This window comes from Lissotriton helveticus, chromosome 4_1 (genome assembly GCF_964261635.1).
Source record: "Lissotriton helveticus chromosome 4_1, aLisHel1.1, whole genome shotgun sequence".
Classification (NCBI taxonomy): Eukaryota; Metazoa; Chordata; class Amphibia; order Caudata; family Salamandridae; genus Lissotriton; species Lissotriton helveticus.
The window spans coordinates 613,338,633-613,358,028 of record NC_136063.1 but is presented as its reverse complement, the minus strand read 5'-3'; the positions used below and the strand labels follow the sequence as shown (position 1 = coordinate 613,358,028).

The 19,396-nt window shown below is 41.1% G+C and overlaps 1 protein-coding gene across 3 annotated transcripts in view; it reads left to right on the top strand.

The window, feature by feature from the left end:
* YTHDF3 (YTH N6-methyladenosine RNA binding protein F3) overlaps window positions 1-19,396 on the top strand; it is a 51,141-nt gene that overhangs the window by 1,442 nt on the left and 30,303 nt on the right. For 2 of the 3 annotated variants that reach the window (XM_078687245.1, XM_078687247.1), the window contains exons 3-4: window positions 1,647-1,712; window positions 2,053-2,138. In XM_078687245.1, coding sequence (XP_078543371.1) covers window positions 1,647-1,712; window positions 2,053-2,138 — 152 coding nt within the window. The remainder of the gene's footprint in view (window positions 1-1,646; window positions 1,713-2,052; window positions 2,139-19,396) is intronic. The other variant, XM_078687246.1, reaches the window with a different exon arrangement.

Below are 19,396 nucleotides of genomic sequence, written 5' to 3'. Positions count from 1 at the left end.
GCGTAGAAGAAATGCATCAATGCTCTGTCCGCTGTGGTACATAAAACTCTGGTTTAATTTGCTTTATACTCGGCTAGAAAGGCGTCATATCCACTCCTCCCATCCCTTAGATACGCTCCACAATGTACTACCAACCAGTGAGTCTTTTTATGGGAAATGTTTCATATATTCCTAAAGAAAAGGAGTGTATTTTCTGCTTGGGACTATATCTCAGAACAGGTTGTATCACTTTACAACGCATTTTTTTACAACGCAACATCCATTACAACGCATGCCTTTACTACGAATTTTTTAAAACTACCTTTACAACGCATTCCATTACAACGCATAACATTACATTGCATGTATGGTAAGTATTGGATAGTGTAGGGGTAAAAATTACTATTCTAACTCCAGGGGGTGCAACAGTAGGGTAAGTGTTGGATGGTAATGGTGTGCGTTGTAATGACTGCGTTGTAATGACTGCGTTGTAATGACTGCGTTGTAATGACTGCGTTGTAATGACTGCGTTGTAATGACTGCGTTGTAATGACTGCGTTGTAATGACTGCGTTGTAATGACTGCGTTGTAATGACTGCGTTGTAATGACTGCGTTGTAATGACTGCGTTGTAATGGGTTGCGATGTAATGGCATGCGATGTAATGGCCTCCAGGGGGTGCAACAGTAGGGTAAGTGTTGGATGGTAATGGTATGCGTTGTAATGACTGCGTTGTAATGACTGCGTTGTAATGACTGCGTTGTAATGGGTTGCGTTGTAATGGGTTGCGTTGTAATGGGTTGCGTTGTAATGGGTTGCGTTGTAATGGGTTGCGTTGTAATGGGTTGCGTTGTAATGGGTTGCGTTGTAATGGGTTGCGTTGTAATGGGTTGCGTTGTAATGGGTTGCGTTGTAATGGGTTGCGTTGTAATGGCATGCGTTGTAATGGCATGCGATGTAATGGCATGCGATGTAATGGCATGCGATGTAATGGCATGCGATGTAATGGCATGCGATGTAATGGCATGCGATGTAATGAGGTTGCGTTGTAAAAGTTTCGTTGTAATGGTGGTGCGTTGTAAAAGTTGCGTTGTAAAGGTTGTTTCCCCTCAGAACAAGGTGATCTTGAGCCCATATGTGTTTCAAACATTCACCTCAAGCTAAGTTCATTGTGATTGCTACATACCTACTTGAAATGATATTTAACCTTTTTCATGTACCATTCTAGAGATGTGTTCTGGTGTTAAATTTCGACAAATAAAATCTGCATAGCATCGTCTATTCAGTCAGCAGTGGTACATACATTCCAGAGCAAAGCCTTAAAAATATTAAATGTGAACTTATTGAAACACTGATTTTATGTCTTACTGTAGGCAACAGTCGTACACATATTCTCTTTGAAGACTGGAGCAATATAAATCTTGACTGGTCGTGGAGTTTGTTAGTTGTCTGTGTTCGAGGGTAGCTGTTTAATACCCTGTGGTCAATATTGAATAAGTATTTGGCAGACAGTGGGAACTGTAGCAGTATCTCGACTCTAAGTCAGTGTTCTCTCAAGCGTTTGCGTATGGCTCACTGTAGGTGTGAGGTCATAGCTTTGTTCCTGACGAGCTTATGGTTGCCCACTACACAGAACTGAACTTACAATTTATTTATTTTTCTTTTTAGTTTTTTCCTGCGATTACAGGAAAAATCAAGTCTGTGGCCCACTCCTACATTGTGACATTATGCCAAGTGAGTGTTTCTGGTGGGCTCTCAGCATTGGGAGAAATTAATGTATAGCACATATAAAAAGTGACTATTTTGTGATGTCTCAAATGTCATTTAAGAAAGGAAAGCTAATGTTTAAAGGTTTTTCGCACACACTTTACATACATTTATAACAGACAGATCTTTGTTTCCCCTCTGTTAACACACATTACCGAAACGTAATTTGTTTCTTATGATCCTTATTAGAAAAGAATACTGTTTACTAATTCTAGTTGAACCACTGCAGAAAATTAGTAACTGACTGTAAGAACAGTAATTTCACAATATTGTTTGTATTTGAGCGTAACTGATATATGCTTTTCAGTTTCAGTGCAGAATGGTTCCATGCATCCTAAGGATGCAGTAAATGACGATGAGTATGAGCCATACCTAAGTAGCCAGACAAATCAGGTGAGTAGGCAAAATTGGAGAAGTAGGGTAATGTTTTGCAACAATGCACAGCTTTGTAAAGCTACACAACTGCTTGCTTATCCGTACAATGTTCTCCTTTAAATATAACTTAATTATCAACAATGTCTGGTACTCTTATTAAAGCATTGCTCTATTTTATTTGGAGTTTGAGTTTAGTGGCTATTTACTGCCAAGAGCATTAAACGGCTGTGTCCATTTTTCTATAACTGTTACATTTATATTTGGATAAACTTCAAAAAGTCACTGAATAAGATTAGTTTGCTCGACTTTGTACCTGCTGCTTGCTAAATAACTTTATCCCCAACTCTACAGTACTCCTAATTTTAAGTACTCTAATTACAAGCACCACGTCCACCATTATTTTCATACCTAACAAATACTAACCCATGATAGCTTGGCTTGGATAGTTCTCCTGCAGCTGTAAAATGCATCGGTGGCTTTCCTAGCTGCAGACACAATACTACGTTTTAGTACACATGTATGTATTACACTGTTTTTTCCAGATGTGCTTGCTGCAAACAAGCATGTCTAGTGCGACTGGATATTAAGAATATGTATGGATTTGGGGGTCTCAGAAGAAGGGCACAATAGAAGGAGACCCTAATTTAGCAAAGGGTTAGTTATGCTAGAGTTCGGAATCCTTGTCAGTAAAGTATAGCTTGTACATGAATTTTGAGTTTCCAATGTAGCATGGATCACTTTATAATTTAGGGTTAAAGACTGAATAGCCACAGAAGTGTTTGTGTTTGTATGTCGTAATTTAGGGTAATGGTTTAGCTGCTGGAATTGTCATGCATGATATAGTACTGAAGCTGACCGTAATTATAGTTCATATTACCTAATATAGACTAAACATTGTCTCCTCTGCTTACAGACCACGAATAAATTGAACAGCCTAAGTAGCACCAAATATTAAGTCCTGATCAATAGCAGTACATCGCTTGGGATTATTAGTGTGTAACGTGTTTTTTTTTCTTAGTATATTCACGTTTCAGTTCGAATTTAAATAGCGTTAACGTTTTTGAAGCTTTTGCTTCCCTCTGTTTAATCAATGGCATGCTTTCCTTTTTTTATCCTCCGCATTGCATATGCTATTATCCCTGCCCTTCTGTGTGTCTGTTCATACATGCCTGTTTATCCTACCCACTACCCCTCTTTCTGCTGTTCCACTATTTTTTCCTCCCTCCTGACTTAACTCTTTATACAAGTCTATTTCTCCTATTCAGTTTTGTTGTACCTTTCCCACCCGTTCACACCTTTTTTTTCCTCCTGCCTCTTCTTTGTGTTCTCAACCTATGTTTGTCTATATATCTGCCTTCTATCACTCCCAATCACCTCCTGCTTGCTTAAACGTCATGCTTTCCTTCGATATCATATTTTCTACCTCCGCTCCTCTTGCTCTATCTTTCTTAACCCAAACCCCTTGACTTAACCCCACTTGCCCGTTATTACCCGTCGCATGCCTCTGCCACACTAGATTTTTGGTAGCGGAGTAATTTGATTTTCCACTGCTTTTGCAGACTGCTATTGATGGCTTCACTGGCTGGCCAGCCTTTCACTTGTGTGAACGGATTCTTTCAAAGACCTAGAAAAACCCGCCATTATGATACAAATTAAGTGATAATTATGTCTTTTTAAAACAAACCTTGCATGTAGGCCCTGCTGTTTTTTGCTTAGAAGTGCAAGGATGGGTAGTTGATAGTGAGAATGAGCAATCATTGGATGGGCAGATGACATGGATTAGTGAGTTACGTGGTGCATGAATAATGGGCAAGTGCTTTGATGGATGAAAACAAACTGGTTACAAGAAACTCACAGGCCAAGGCATCAGATGGCCGTAGTGATATGTTGGAAATGACTACTATGCCAGTGGAAGCAAACTCCTAGTTTTTTTTCCAAGATTGCTCACCGTATGTCAGGAAAATTGTTGTACTTGGTCGGATTTGCCCCATCACTTTTTCTTGGTGCCAGGTCAGATTTGCGCTGTCACTTGCGTTTTGCCACCATCATCAGTTATTCACTAGTGTGTTAAGTTTTGCATTGTGAACTGCCTATGTTCTGTGTGTAGCTGGGTTAACATTGCCGTTCCTTAATATCCATTGCAGCCAACACTTGGAAATCCAAAGTTTGTTCCCAGAATTGCACCTATAGTCAAATCTTGACTGGATGCCTGAATACCAAACATGGCTTGTTAATCCGTAGTTTACGTTCACCTTTAGCAGGTAGAACATATAGCCAACGGCATTTTCTCCCAACTTTGAACACCTGCTGCTTAACCAACCCCTTAACTATTGTGAAATTTTAAGCACTATTTCTTTGAAGCGTCATTTAGTAAAATGTGTTAATCAATTCAAAGAAACTTTATTTCGGCAATTGCTGCGATAAAAAGCACAATAATATAACAATGTAAATTCAACATCATGAAACACGCTAAAAAATGAAGTAAATTGATAAATGAGCAGATAGTAACACTATTTACATATAAACCCCAGGTGACAAAGAGGTGGCAATAAAGAGAGGGTCTTGCCTCCTCATATTATAAACCCGTACAGTACTTTAGGCATAAGCAAATGTAACAGTTAAGAACAGTTTTTAGGAGCATATTGGAAAATGTCAGCATAAGGCATAATCCATAAAAAAATATAAACTAAAAAACAAAGTTAAAAAGTAAACATCAATTAGTAGCATTTAAAATCAGGGAAATGGATCTTAATTACATCAAGCACCATTTCAAGTCTCAACCCTAACTTCTCACTAAACATCTGCATTTGCACCACATTGCAAATAGAAATTTTATTATAGCAGCAACAAAAACCGGATGTGTGTCGTACTTTAGTAATCCTAAAGACCTCGCTGTAGTTTCGTATTTCTAAGTTCCTGCAAAGGGGGAGAACCCATTTACATCTAGCCCCCTTGTATGCAGGACAAAAAAAGATCAAATGGGTATCCGTCTCTTCTGTCACATTGCACCCAGGACATAATTTATTGGCACCCACCCAGTTATTAGTATACGCATAAAGGGGGAGCGTCCCATGTCTGAATTGAAGAAACAATTTATTGACTGCAAATGGTTGAATAAGGTCTAAGGCCGGCTCCAAGGTATAGTGGAATTTAACATCTAAAAACCTGGAGGTTAGACTAGGTGACTCGTTGACCGAATGATACACATCAAACGGTGTTCTTTCAAAGCAGAGGTTAGTGACTGTGTGAAAGTAGCATGACATGACTCCTCAGGTGAAGACCACAGATCATTTCTCCATATTTTACTGAATTCTTCCCTAATATAGGACAGCCAAGGGATTTTCCCCGTCCCCAAAATGTGCATAGCTGATTTTAGTTCCTCTCTGTAGTTAACCAGCTCTGGGGTACTCCATAGCCGTCGCCAATAGAGGAGTGGGTGAAAGGCGATCAAATCAGCCATGGGGAGAATACCCAGGTCCATCCTTAAGGGGATTAGGGGGGTACTTTGAGGGAGGCCCAAGAGTTGCCTTAAAAATTGTTTTCAGTCACAGTCAGAGTTTTGGTCTGACAGTAGCCCCAAAGTTCAGCTCCGTACAAAGTGGCTCCCCTTGCTTGAACTTTATACATTTCTACAGGAGGGCCTATAACCTTTACGGCACAACTCCTAAGAACTTTTAAGATCCCCCCCGCTTGCCTTGGTTAGTTTTAAATTTGCCTATGTGATCTGCTGCCCCCATTTCATTTTGTCATTTATGTGTTAATGCATGCTGGTGTTTACAAAAAGGTATCATAATGGAACATTGGTGTAACCAGTTTCCACAAGTTTATAGGAAACATGAACACAAACCAGCATAGGCAAAGCTAATGGTGGTCAGCTGTTTGGTTTTGTCAGTGTATGTCTTGACATAGTTTTTGTAAAACTTTATTGGTGTGTAAGCTGCCGGGCCATCACTATTATAACAAACAAAAGTATTTTTTGGTCTAAAAAAGCACACTTTGCCACCGTGTTCCTGGTGCTGAGCAAAACTACTTGGTTTGCCGATATGCTCCTCGTGAAAGAGCAGAATGCTCTCACTCATTGTAATAAAAAACAACTGGTCTTGGTTAACGCTAGATCTAATTAGGGGCCCAATTCTTCAAGAAAGTCACAAAAGTGCACTCGTGGTACATTAGTGCAGATTTAAGACTTGTGAATTCACAATAATTTACAGAAGTGGTCAAGGAAGTCATACTCCTAGAAAATATTTGAACTGTGAGTTAGCACTTGCAAATCTGCATATGCAGATTTGCTCATGCAAACATCTGTTGAGCTTTCACAAGTTCACTTTCCCTCCCAAGCACATTTTTCCCAAACCCTGAAGAAGCCTTACTTCTGCCACTGTCAGGAATAGGTTTCCTACCATGCTCAATATGGGAAAAGATTAGAGCTGCCGAAAACCCCCATAACATGGAAGTTGGTCGTTCCGTAGAACTCAAAAGGGTATTTAAACCCTAGAACGATTTCTTACCTCAACTCCAGCCACTGTATGTAGATATGCAGAAAGGTGGCAAAATAAGGGAGTTGCTAGTATTCAAACCCTACTATAGCATGAGCTGTGTCCTAATCAGAAAGGCTATAATCAGAGCTCTTATATATTGAGATTGCTGCCCTCATTTTTGCCCCCATTACTTGAAACCAAAGTGACAAGTTCTATTTTATTTAACATGACCGGTAGATTTATGAAGCAGCCTGTTCCATTTACAAATAGATATTTTATTAAATTCCACAGCCCCTGGTCTTAAATAGCTAAAAGGCCTGCCAGGCCTAAAAATGACTTAATATTTGTACGTGGAAAGTCTGGAAAGCTTGATTGCCATCTATAGAACCCCTGAATCTTCTGACCTTTATGAAATTTGCTGATTTTATATTTTAGTTTTTATGTCCAGTTATGCCCTCGTAATTCAGCATTGAAAGTATTTTCCCCACTGCAATTTCATTAAAAAAAAAAAAATTCATAACCAAACTAATACTCGGTCCCAAAAGTAGACCTTATACTCGATTGATTGTCTCTGCACTAGAGACGTCCAGGACCTGGGCCTGTTTGAAGCCAGAAAAAAGTTCAAGTCATCTCATACTCACCAGGACATAAGCTGCTTCTAGGAAGTACATGAACTATCAAACAATTAAACCGCGTACCTCCGCCTACAGGGTGCTAGAAACTTTTGGTTTTCTTCGTTCTTATTTTTTTACACTTTATTTCTTGCATGTAAACAAAGATCTTTTTTTGTTGTAAAAGAGCTGTGATTCAACATTGAAATTGTGTGATTACTCTTTTACTGTATCGGAGTTTCAAACCTACAACTTTTTCTAGGATTTAATATTGACTGCTCAACTCTACTGAGACCTATTGTACCAACATGTGGATGCAAGTTAAAATAATGCAGCTGTATACCAACAAGTGGAAGCAAGTTATAATAGCCGATGGAAAGAGGCTTCCCAGGAAAATCTATACAAGTGAGGGCCTAAAGCAATACTGTGTCCTAGCGCCTCATTTGTTCAACCTCCTCATGGCGGACCTATCGCCAAGGCTAGATGAGGCCAACTCTCATCCTCCACACTTTGGCACACTGCCTATTACACACCTATCCTACGCTGATGATATAGTGCTCCTAAGTTAAACAAGAATTGGCCTGCAAAGAGCAATCAATAAACTGGGAAATTTGCGAACTTCTTCGAAATAAACGCAACAAAAACTAAAGCCATGATCGTAAGCTGTCGCATCCCCAAACAATTAGCAACATAAAACGAAGTGGCTAGCAATTACAAATACCTAGGGATACAATGGACATTCGATTAACGCTTCATAAGCAGTATGAGACCATATTGAAAAAGGGAGATTGACGCTTTGATATTGAGCAGAAAGCCAATATTAGGCAAAGACCCATTGTTCACTCCACTTTTGGCTGTAATTCAAGCAAAACTTCTACCGACTATAGCATACGGAAGCGAAATTCAGCACGGGAAACAGGTGGCGATCCTGGACAGCCTGCAAACAAGGTTTTACAAAACTGTATTCTTACCCTGTAACTCCTCACCGGCACAGGTTTGGTTAGAATTTGGGCTCTAACCGAGGAAACCAGATTAACGATGCGCTCTGGAAGGCACTACAAAGCGATCCCCATTCCGCCTACACGAAGTATCTACAATCTTTTTTAAAGCTCACCAAGACGGTAGACTTTGACAGCGGAACCTACCATTTACTTCTTTTCAACAAATACTTAAGGTGGGAAAGCATCATTCATTAATGGAGGGCAAAGCCAGGCTAAGCAAGAAAGCCCATGCATGGATGGTCTTGCAAACGTATACAAAACTGCAACCAGCAACATATCCGAGTCTGTCTTTCTCTACTTATCTAAAGACAAAGTAGTTGGCAATATGATTTTGTTATTCTGCTAACTAATGCACACCTGTCAAACTAGAGGTATCGGGCCCAAAGTCATGCAGGCTTTGTAGAGCTCTGATACAGGACTTTACTTACTTAATATGCATCTGCCCAGCGCCAAGGGTACACCGTCACCAACTGCTAAATAATTTACTTAATGCAAGAGGCATTCGTACCTGTATCAGTTATATATAAAAAGCTTTATTCGGTATGCAGTGCACGACCATATAAGCAGTTACAAGATATACATGTTAAAAATCATCACAAATACATAATTATTAGTAATGTTGCCATGTTCATAATAAAAAGATTGTTAAAAAGCAAATCCTCTGTATTTTGGACAATGCGAGATATTAACTCTGTGTAAAATGGATCTAAAAATAAGTTGCATAGATGATGGATATTCTTAGCAAGAAAGTCATGTGCCAAATAGAGCAGAAAGGACTATTGGTCTCGGCTCAACAATGTGCAAAGTTCGCAATGACCTACCTGCAGGAGGAACAATTTAAGGGTCTAAAACAGTTTGGAATTCTGATAAATTACAAAAGTAGCAAATATTCTTAGCAAAGACAGTCATGTGCAAAATATGGCAGAAAAGTGCATTAGTTTCTAGTAGCAATGTGCAATCTTTCGGTTATAGAATACCTTAAAGTGAGGCAAGTTTCACAAATTTCTTAAGTGTACTGCAAGATTATAAAATCTGAAATTTAGAAATATATCTGGGTACTCCCTTCAGTGACCAAATAAAGTGCATTAGAAGTTTTCCAACTATGTCGTATATAGCAGCCCAATACACAATATTGGGCTATTTTCTTAAAATGAGTCCTTTTATAAGTTAAAATCATCATGCACCGGTGTTTATTAAATATAACCGAACTTAGCTCTGGCTACAAATTAGTTCGATGCCGGATACAACATTTTAAAAATCTTGCCTTATTTATCGCTATATAGTCTGATTCCAATGATTGGAGAAGCAGAAATGCGGGGCGGCATTGACGAAAACCCAGCAGTTTCAGTAATGGTATGAGCCAGCGCTTTCTAGGTTCTGAATAAAATTTACAAAAAAGGGTTCCATGGCGGAGAGACTGCGCTGAGATACCATCACACGGGCAATGAGTTAGGTGCTTAGACCAATCGTTTGGTACTGGGAAAGTTACAAGTTGTTTAATCTAAATCTAATCAGTAAAAAGATTTCAAAACTGGATAGCTTCAGAGTTAAATAGGGCTCAATCGCGTCAGTTGTTTGAATTGACGAGTGCTGTACAGAGATTTTATGCGCCTCAGCAGACCGTCTGAGGTCAGCTAGATGTTTTAAGCACTCAGTCCTTAATAATTTTCGTGAGATCGTAGCCATTTCCCGAGGATTGTAGTAGTAGTTCTGCAGTCCCAAATCACAAAAGAACTTCTCAACAAATTTTAGCCATTGAATCTTTTGAACGTGTTCTAACTTTAAACAATCTGTAACAATTTCTTGTGTGAGCATTCATTTATTAGATGTCCAGATACGATGCCATAGCAGGACTGGTTGCATCCGAATGATGTCTGAGATGTAGGGTACTCCCAGTTCTAAGTGGCAGCTGTATGTGGACATGGATTGCGGCACCGCGAGTAAGAATCTTAAACTGTTTTCTACTTTTTGAATATATTTGGGTTGCACATGTCCCCACACCCCAGCCCCATAGATAGCTTTACTAACACATTTAGCACAGTAGATTTCGAGCATCTCCTTGGGCGGTCTTTTCCCAAACCTCTGTGTGAATGCTACTAGGGCCTTTGTGGCTTTTAGGACCTGCATCTTTCTGACCTCAATTGCTCTTTTCCATGTGCCCTTTTCATCTATGACCACTCCCAGATATGGGTAGGTTGAAGTGTGAACAATCTTAGAGCTCCTTAGGTAGATGTCGTTTCCCTTAGTTTCTTACCAGAGGTCATTATAAAGGTCTTTTTTTATATTAATTTTTAAGTCCAACTGTGACATGAATGCGTTATATCGATTTAAGGAGCGTTGCAGTTCTAGGGGGGTGCGGGCGATGATAACTGCGTCATCTGCGTAGAGAAGTGCGGGGATTGGGAGGTCTGGGCTAATGGAAGATCCTGTCATCCCTCCAGCATGGCTGACTCCAAGCCATTTGTATATAATGTAAAGAGGAAGGGAGCCAGTACACAGCCCTGTCTTACTCCCTGCTCCACCTTAAAAGCTGAGGATAGCTGGTATCCCAGGCCATATCTTACTCTTGCTGTTGCGTTTGAGTAGATTTCTCTGAGATAATTAATCAAAAGCCCATTAACCCCCATTTTTATCAGAATGTTCCTGATTTTTGCATGGCCCACGCAGTCGAATGCTGCTGTAAGATCAACGTATGCCATGCATAGTCTGCCCCCCTTAACATCCACATACTTGCCTCTGAGTAGCACCAGGTTTAGGACCTGCTCGATGGTACCGAGACCCTCCCTGAAGCCGTACTGGAGGTCAGATATGATATCTTCCGTCCAGCGCTGCAATCGGTCTAGAAGAATTCGGCCCACCACCTTTCCCAATGAATCAAGTAAAGAGATGGGGTGGTAGCACGTTGGGTTGTTATGGTTTCCCTTTTTAAAAACCGGGACCAATATGGACTCCGACCAAGAGTCCAGGAGTCCAACCTTACCGGTGGCTCCCAGGACCCTAAGTAATAGGGGTGCCCATAGAGCTATTTTAAATTTATATAGAGCCACGGTAACCCCATCCGGTCCCGGGGCCTTCCCTCCTCTACTTGCCTTCAAAGCTAGCTCAACTTCAGCCAAAGTGAAGTCTAAAGCTAGGGAGCGCGCTTATGTCTTCAGGCCTTTGCCCACAATTACCAGGGGTTAGTATATCAGGGTTCGTAAGACTGAACATTTGGGAGAAATAGGCTATCCATTCACCTTCAGTAATTGTAACTTCAATGTTACCACTTTCTCTTGGGCCTGAAAGAAATGTTGAATTGATTACCCCCCCAAAAGGCTATGTTATCTCTAGCTTTACAGCTATTATGCAAGGCGACCCAGTGTTCATCTTTTAATTCTTTCCTTCGATGAGCGAGTGTTTTGTGATATTTCCTTAAGTGGATAACTTCAACCCTGTCTCTAGGGGATTTTTTGATGGCTGCTTTGAGAGCAGAGTAAGCCTTGGAACAAGATGAGTTAAACCAGCTAGATGTAAGTTTTCTTTTCCCTTTTGGAATGATGGTAGGGGCTTCATTAACAGTTTTGGTTATTCTTTTGAAGTTGTCTATGATCTCCTGAGGAGACAAACTCTCGGCCAGGCAATAATTAAGAGCTTCCTTGGACGTTTTAACAATCTTTTCGGTTATTATTTCAGGGTCAATACTAGTCCATTTTATTGCATAACCATTTAGCCTGTTCATGGTGAGATTTTCATCCTGGTAGAGCGTTTTCTCTTTTGCCCTGCCCCCTAGCATTTGCATGCTGATCGAAATAGGGAAATGGTCACTATATACACAATTGTGCGTGCTAAAATTAGTGATAAGATTAATTGCGCTAGTTGCCATAAGGATGAAGTCCATGCAGGTTGACGCTCCTCTTCCATTATAGGTAGGACTTAGGCGAACGGTAGGTGTTAGCAGCTCATTGGCAAAGGCCAGTTGGAGGAGTGACATTGTCTCATTCATATACCCACCTATTAAGGAGGGAGGAAAATTAGTGATGTTCTCTTGACGGTCCAGATAACCGCAGGTAATATTATTTTTTTCACAGTGATAGATTAAAATCACCTCCCCATATAATTGTGGGATCTTTCCCCTGGTTGCTGTTGATATAGTCTAGGAGGAAATGGCGATTTCCTTCAGGGTATCGACAAGTTTTGATTCCTGTAGGTTGTTATGAAAATTTACTACCAGAATGTGAGCTTGTTTATTTGCTTTTATTACGATTATTTGGTAGTTCTCATTTTTTTAGGGAGCTGGTTTCTAAATCTTGAGTTAGGTTAGAAACATAGACTACTAAACCACCTTTTGCTCGCCCGGAGGGTGAGGTGAGTGCCGGGGAAAGTAATGTTTTGTAGCCGTTTAAATGGATATATGATACTGCCCATGTCTCCTGAAGAGAGGATGTCATAACACCGCACAAATGTTATCCACTTTTCATGATTAGTCTTTGATCGAAGACAGGCAATTTTCCAAAATATTACACTAATAGCAGACCCTCCCGGGGGTTCAGCCACAGTGTGAGGAGAAGGATTAGGGTGAATTCTCTCTTTAAGGGGAGAAGCTGTACTTGAGTAGACCACAGCTATTTCTGAATGGTTTGCATCATAAACTCTTGGGTGAATTATGTTCTGATCATAGTTAGATGGTATCGACTCCTGAGCCTGTGATCTAGGGAGCGTAGCTAGGTGAAAAGGGGGAGGGGGAGAGGTTACCAGGGATAGGTTGTCTTGGGAGAGGTCTGAGTGTAACGGCCGTTTAACTCCTAATTGCTTTCTCACAATTAGAGGAGGGACAGCTTATTGGGAGTGTTAGTTGTCAGTCCACCTCCTCTATTAGTGACGAGTTTGAATATTTTCTGCATTATAATGGAACCGTTAAATTTGGTGGTAAGATTGGTGGCCGGTCTATAAAAAAAGCCAAGTGGAACAGAGGATTGCAGTAGATGGCGTCAGTTTTTCCTCCTTGTAGGCTAAAAGAGAGCAAACAGTTCTTGGGGTATTAAACTTGATGACTATACAATCACCCTGGATGCTTTTTTGGGAAGACCCAACCCATCCCACCCTCCGTACCATAAGAATTTGGTTAGTGTTTTGAGGGTGAAAACGTTTGAATTTTACTAACCAATCCCAACTTTATTCCTAAGAGAGAGCCAGGATTCGGAGACTTCTTGTTTTAGGGGTGGATCACCTGTAAGGACCATAACATAAGGGCATGATGCAGGTGGAAGATTTAGACAATCTGCATTTGGTTGAGCCTTAATGTTTGGAGCGTTAAGTGGAGCCTTTATCTGTCCCTGGTCAGTGGCGATCTCCTCGCTGTTAGTAACCTTTGGAATAGTACCCCTGGCAGTTGGATTTTGCTTCTCTAGTTGCGTTACCCTGTGAGGACCGGGCCGAACTGCTTTGTTAATTTGGTCAGGGGGGTCCCTTAACGATGGTGCAATGTTATTCACAGATTGGGGCAGGATGGACGCTACTAGTCGGACTTTATTTAAGCCAACATCTGCATTCATTTCAGCCATCTTTTTCTCTGAGAACAATTTTATCATAAAAGGAGGAAGACAATAAAGATACAATTTCCCCAATTTTTTGTTCTAAGATATTTATTACAATAGTTTCCATGTGTTTCCCTAGCTTATGTAGGGTTGCTTTGGGGTTATCAGTAGATGAGCCAACTGGTCTTCGTCTATTTGGGTTCCCAGAGTACGAGAACCTGCTCCCACTAGGCTCTTACACTCTTTGAGCAGCTTACCCCCCTTCTGTTTTGGGCCCAAGACTCGAGTGTGTTTTGTTTGGCCCAGAGTTTGGGGGCCCTTCCCTCTTGGTGTGGGATTATTGGTCTGACTTGCTATTAATTCAGGTGGTTAATTAGAGGAGATTCCACAGGCGAAGGAGAGAAAATTAGGGAGGGAGTGTTGGTCAATGATAAGGCACTAGTAGGATCATCCTTCCTGGTAGATGGAAGTTGTGAGGGATCGATGGAGAGCCTACGTTCAGGTAATTGAATCTCCTGGTTAATTGGAGATTCGACTCTCAGAAGGTATGCGTCTAAGGTGCCCACGGTGCTCTTGCGTTTCTCCATAGTTGATAGGGCGCGTTACTCGTCTTAGCAACCAGTCAAAGTTTGGCTTTAGACGGCAAAAGAAAATCCGTTATACTACAATCTAAAAATAGAAGTCCATTGTGAAGTCCAGATTTTACGAGTTCTTACCCAAGTTCTTGATGGATTCACGTGTCTTGGTTCGCGGAGGAACCGGGCCCTGCCCGGCCTCGGTCGGCCCCGGATGGCCACAGAGCCCGCCCTTTGCCCGGGCTAGCCCGGCGCCGCCCGCGATGCATGGGGGCGAGCGATTTTAGTGCTGGAGCTCGCGCAGGACTGATGTAGCTCCCCTGGAGACTGCTGGGAGTTGTAGGCGGAAATGCTGGTAGTCGCGATGCCGTTCCCCTCACGGCGCTGGTGCTGCAGAGGGAGCCGTTCCCCTCACGGCCTGGCAGAGCGAGGCCCAAGGACAGCCGTTCCCCTCACGGCGTTGCGGTAAGTCTGCAAGCGCGTCCCTGTAGAACTACTATACTAAAATGTCTTGACCCGAATGACCCACAGCTTAACTGTCATTTGGTAACATTTTTAATTAAGTATGAGAAAGCATTAACACGTGGCTAGTGGTGAAGCACAACAGCACTTTAAAGACTATGTTCCATGTCTCCTTTTTAGTTATCCTATGCATTGTATAATTTATCTAGTCTGTATATCCTAAACAGTATATTGATGACCCACAGTTCAACTGTCACTTAATAAAATCCTTTCTCTTCAGGAGTGAGATAGCATCGTAATACGGTAATGGACGAAGAATAATACTTTAGAGACCATGTCTCGCGTCTTTGTCCCTTACCCCATGCATTGTATGACTATCTAGATTTTATACCCGAACTGTATGTTTGTGGCACCGCTGCACCCAGAAATTTGTTTAATAGGTATATTTGAATGTATATTTTATGGGGTAATGTATTTAGCTCTATTGGTATATTGCTATGGCTGCAGTAGGATCTGCCAATTTCATGATTTTTGCTTGTGGGCAATCAAAATTAGGAGGAACTAGAGGCTGTGATATTTGGCGCATAGCGCGTAATGAGCAGATTTTAACAGTATTGTGGATTTAACAGATTCAACAATGCAAACTGTTTTCTTTCCCCACATGGAGGGGTGAATAATTGCTGTTATGTTGTATGAGAGAGAGGAGTGAAAGGTTCCAGTCTAGTATTTTTTTTACTTAAACACGTTTAAGAATACACCAAAAGGAAAGCCAAGTGAGGTTGTTGCTTCCACAGCACCTTAAATATTCTGCCTTATTTGATATATCCAAGCAACCTTTTTATTTATCCTTGCATAGATATCAGCCATTCTGATGGTCTCAGAGAAAACCACGAAAGTATTGGGCCTTGTGAAGCCGATCTAAATACACAACAAAACTTAATCTTGCATAGGAGTTTTTCACCTTTACCCATCTGCACATAGTTCTTCCAGGGCACCTTACTCCCTCATCATTCTGAGGGGTGATAATTTGTTTCTCCTAGTGTTTGCACTTGAAAAACTGATCATTTGCTTGTCCCTTCTGCTCCTCATCCTTCCTGTCTAGTTCTATCTCTTTAGCTTTGATGGTCCAAATGAGCCCATCATAGAAACAGTAAGCAAATTAATAGGATTATCATTTGCTCTTCTGGCTCCACAGCTGGGTTTCTGGAAATCTTATATGACTGATTCCATTTGGCAGACTCCAACCAGAAATCCTGGTTTACCGTAAACTAGCGCACGTTTCTCTTACCAAGTATTTTCGAAGGCTGTTTCCAGATGTTATCTCTGAAATTCCCAATCACCAAATTGAGGCTAAATATATCCTGGAAAAAAAACTCCTGACCCCACTCGCCTGAGTGGGGTACGTTTAACCCTCTCCCGCATTCCATTCATCTTGGGAACTCGAATACTAATTTCCCATTCATTTTCTTGGCTGCGGTCAGACTACAGTAATGTTATTGATTTCGTTCTGCCCTCACTTTTATCGGGTTGTAGGTGTAAAAGAGTTGGTACTCCTTGACGTTTAGCTTTTTGAAGAGGAATCCTTTTGCAAAGTGCTTCTTTTGAAAAAAAGTTGACATCTTTTCTGTGGGTATCGGTGAACCCAATACGAATATTATAAAGCTAATGATTGAAATTAGGTTGCAATCTAGTGTGTTTTCTTGATTACTTTGATGTGGTAGTTTTTATTGTTCTTTTGTGGCCATTGATGCCCGCATTCAGGCAATTTTATGATTGGGTGCTTTGTTAAATGTATAGGTAGTTTTGGGTGGTTGGAAGATTACACGGAGTGGTGGTGGGAAGAATAGCTTCCCTAGGAGGGAAAAATAGCCCAGGTCTCTTATAAAGACACTAGAATCCTCTATGCTTAATTTGTGCTTGAGGCATAAGATACCTAAAAATTTGACATTTCTTGTTATATAACCCTACAAATGTAGTTGACCTGTTTTCCGTTTGTAGACAGTCAAGTCCACCAACAATCTTGTTATATAACCCTACAAATGTAGTTGACCTGTTTTCCGTTTGTAGACAGTCAAGTCCACCAACAATCTAAGCCTCTGCAAGCATTGGATACATATATTTTCTATTGTCCTAGAGTTTTCTTAGATAAGTACGTTCAAATTAAATGCATGCAAGGAAGTCTGCATGGTGTCGGGACGTTTGATTGAACTGTCTACTCGATTTCTCATTTTGATTTTCTATGAACGTACTACTGGAAATCCAAACAATTTGAATTTGTTGGTACTCTTTTTAGGTCTCGACTATTCTATCCCGTTAGGGATTGAATAGGCGACATTATAGTAAGCAGTCCGAAAAGTCTACCTAACCTGCAGATCGCATACAGTTCATGTGAGGCAGGCGCGTGCACATCAAAACCCATCTGCCTCTGCATCAGACTTCAAAGAAAGCCGCTCACACACCACCATTTGTCTGAGCCTCGGCATCAGACTTCAAAGCAATCCTCTCCCAAGCCGCCCCCCCCGTCCTCCATCAGACTTCAAAGTAATGCGCTCCCGCTCCCCCGCCCCCCCTGCCACAGCAATACCGAGAGCTTGGGGTTTTTTTGCATCCATTTCGCTGGGAAGCCGTGTGTTGTTCAGCGTTCTCTGCACCTTTCTTTTTGATTTTTTTCCTGGACGAAAGTGAAAGCCTACCATGCTTGTGTACAGTAGCCTTGCTCCTCAAATGCTGTTGCTGTGTTGCCATCTCTCTAGGGACAATCCGCTTGGAAACACTTGACTTGCTAGCTGCAATGCTACATCTCACCCTCACCCATCCCCTCACCCATCCCCTCACCCACATAGCAAAACACAACACAACGCATAGTGTAGCACAACACAACGCATAGTGTAGCACAACGCATAGTGTAGCACAACACAACGCATAGTGTAGCACAACACAACGCATAGTGTAGCACAACACAACGCATAGTGTAGCACAACACAACGCATAGTGTAGCACAACACAACGCATAGTGTAGCACAACGCAACGCATAGTGTAGCACAACGCAACGCATAGTGTAGCACAACGCAACGCATAGTGTAGCACAACACAACGCATAGTGTAGCACAACGCATAGTGTAGCACAACACAACGCATAGTGTAGCACAACACAACGCATAGTGTAGCACAACACAACGCATAGTGTAGCACAACACAACGCATAGTGTAGCACAACACAACGCATAGTGTAGCACAACACAACGCATAGTGTAGCACAACACAACGCATAGTGTAGCACAACACAACGCATAGTGTAGCACAACACAACGCATAGTGTAGCACAACACAACGCATAGTGTAGCACAACACAACGCATAGTGTAGCACAACACAACGCATAGTGTAGCACAACACAACGCATAGTGTAGCACAACACATAGCATAGTGTAGCACAACACCGCATAGCACAACACAATTCAAAGCATAGGATAGCATACAGCATCACTCCGCACCACCACAGCATCACTCTGGGGCACTACAACATCACTATGCGCTACCACAGCATCACTGAATGCCACAGCATCACTCGTTCGCCATCACCACTCAGCGCCACCACAGCATTAATCTGTGCAACTATTCAACACCTGGTTCAAATATCTTCTCTCAATGTTTCAAGCTTTATTACAAATGTAACAAAGATGTTAACATTTCACTTCTGTTCTTGTATTTTCGTCACAATAAAATAAACTGAACATAATCTTCACAAAAGTTATTTACAAAACTGTAAGCTATTGCCATTATAAATTACAATAACTTTTATTTAAGTATTGTAAAAAATGAAAATTTGTAATATCAATACATGTAGTTCACATAAATACAAAACATATTGCATTACAAATTGTATAGGTGTCAAATTTGGGAAAGTTATAACTATTGGCATTGTAAATGACACCGCTATTAATTTCACTTTTTTCAAAAACAAAACATAAATAAAAAATGTCATTTACATTACCAATAGCTCAAACGTTCCTAATGCGAGACCTATTGGAATCCAAATGCTTCTTCTTTTGTGGCTCTTCAGGAGACTTTTTGTTTAGTCTGCTTGCGCTTAAGTTCACTGTCTCATGAATGTTGCCATATTCTCACCTTTCTAGTTCAGTGGGCACGTGTACCTGCCATGTGAGACAATTTTGCACTCCCCATGATACAGAATTGTTACAGAAAAAAATGGTTGGCTGATCATTTTCTTGTTACAAGAAACTGAACTTTTATATTCTTAGTTCTCCCTGGCCATGGGGTTAGGAAGGCTGAAAAATAATGTACACTTTACTCCCATGCAGTAATGGAATACTATTACTGATCAAGCCTGCTTAACTGGTCTGACTTCCAACAGTATGTCCTATATGAAGTAAAATGCACCGCCCATGCTGCAGCAGGACGAGTCTCCTTAAGAATGAAATTCTACTGTGAATGAGAGAACTGAATGGCTACTTTTTAGAGGAATGTGCCCTTTTATGTGGGATTATACTATGCTCACCATTTCTGGCTAACTCTCCCTCTTATATCTTAGTTGAACCACCCACATGGCGTGCCATAACAGAGTTTGTAAATATTTATCCATGTATGTACATATGGAACACTGTATCCACTACAA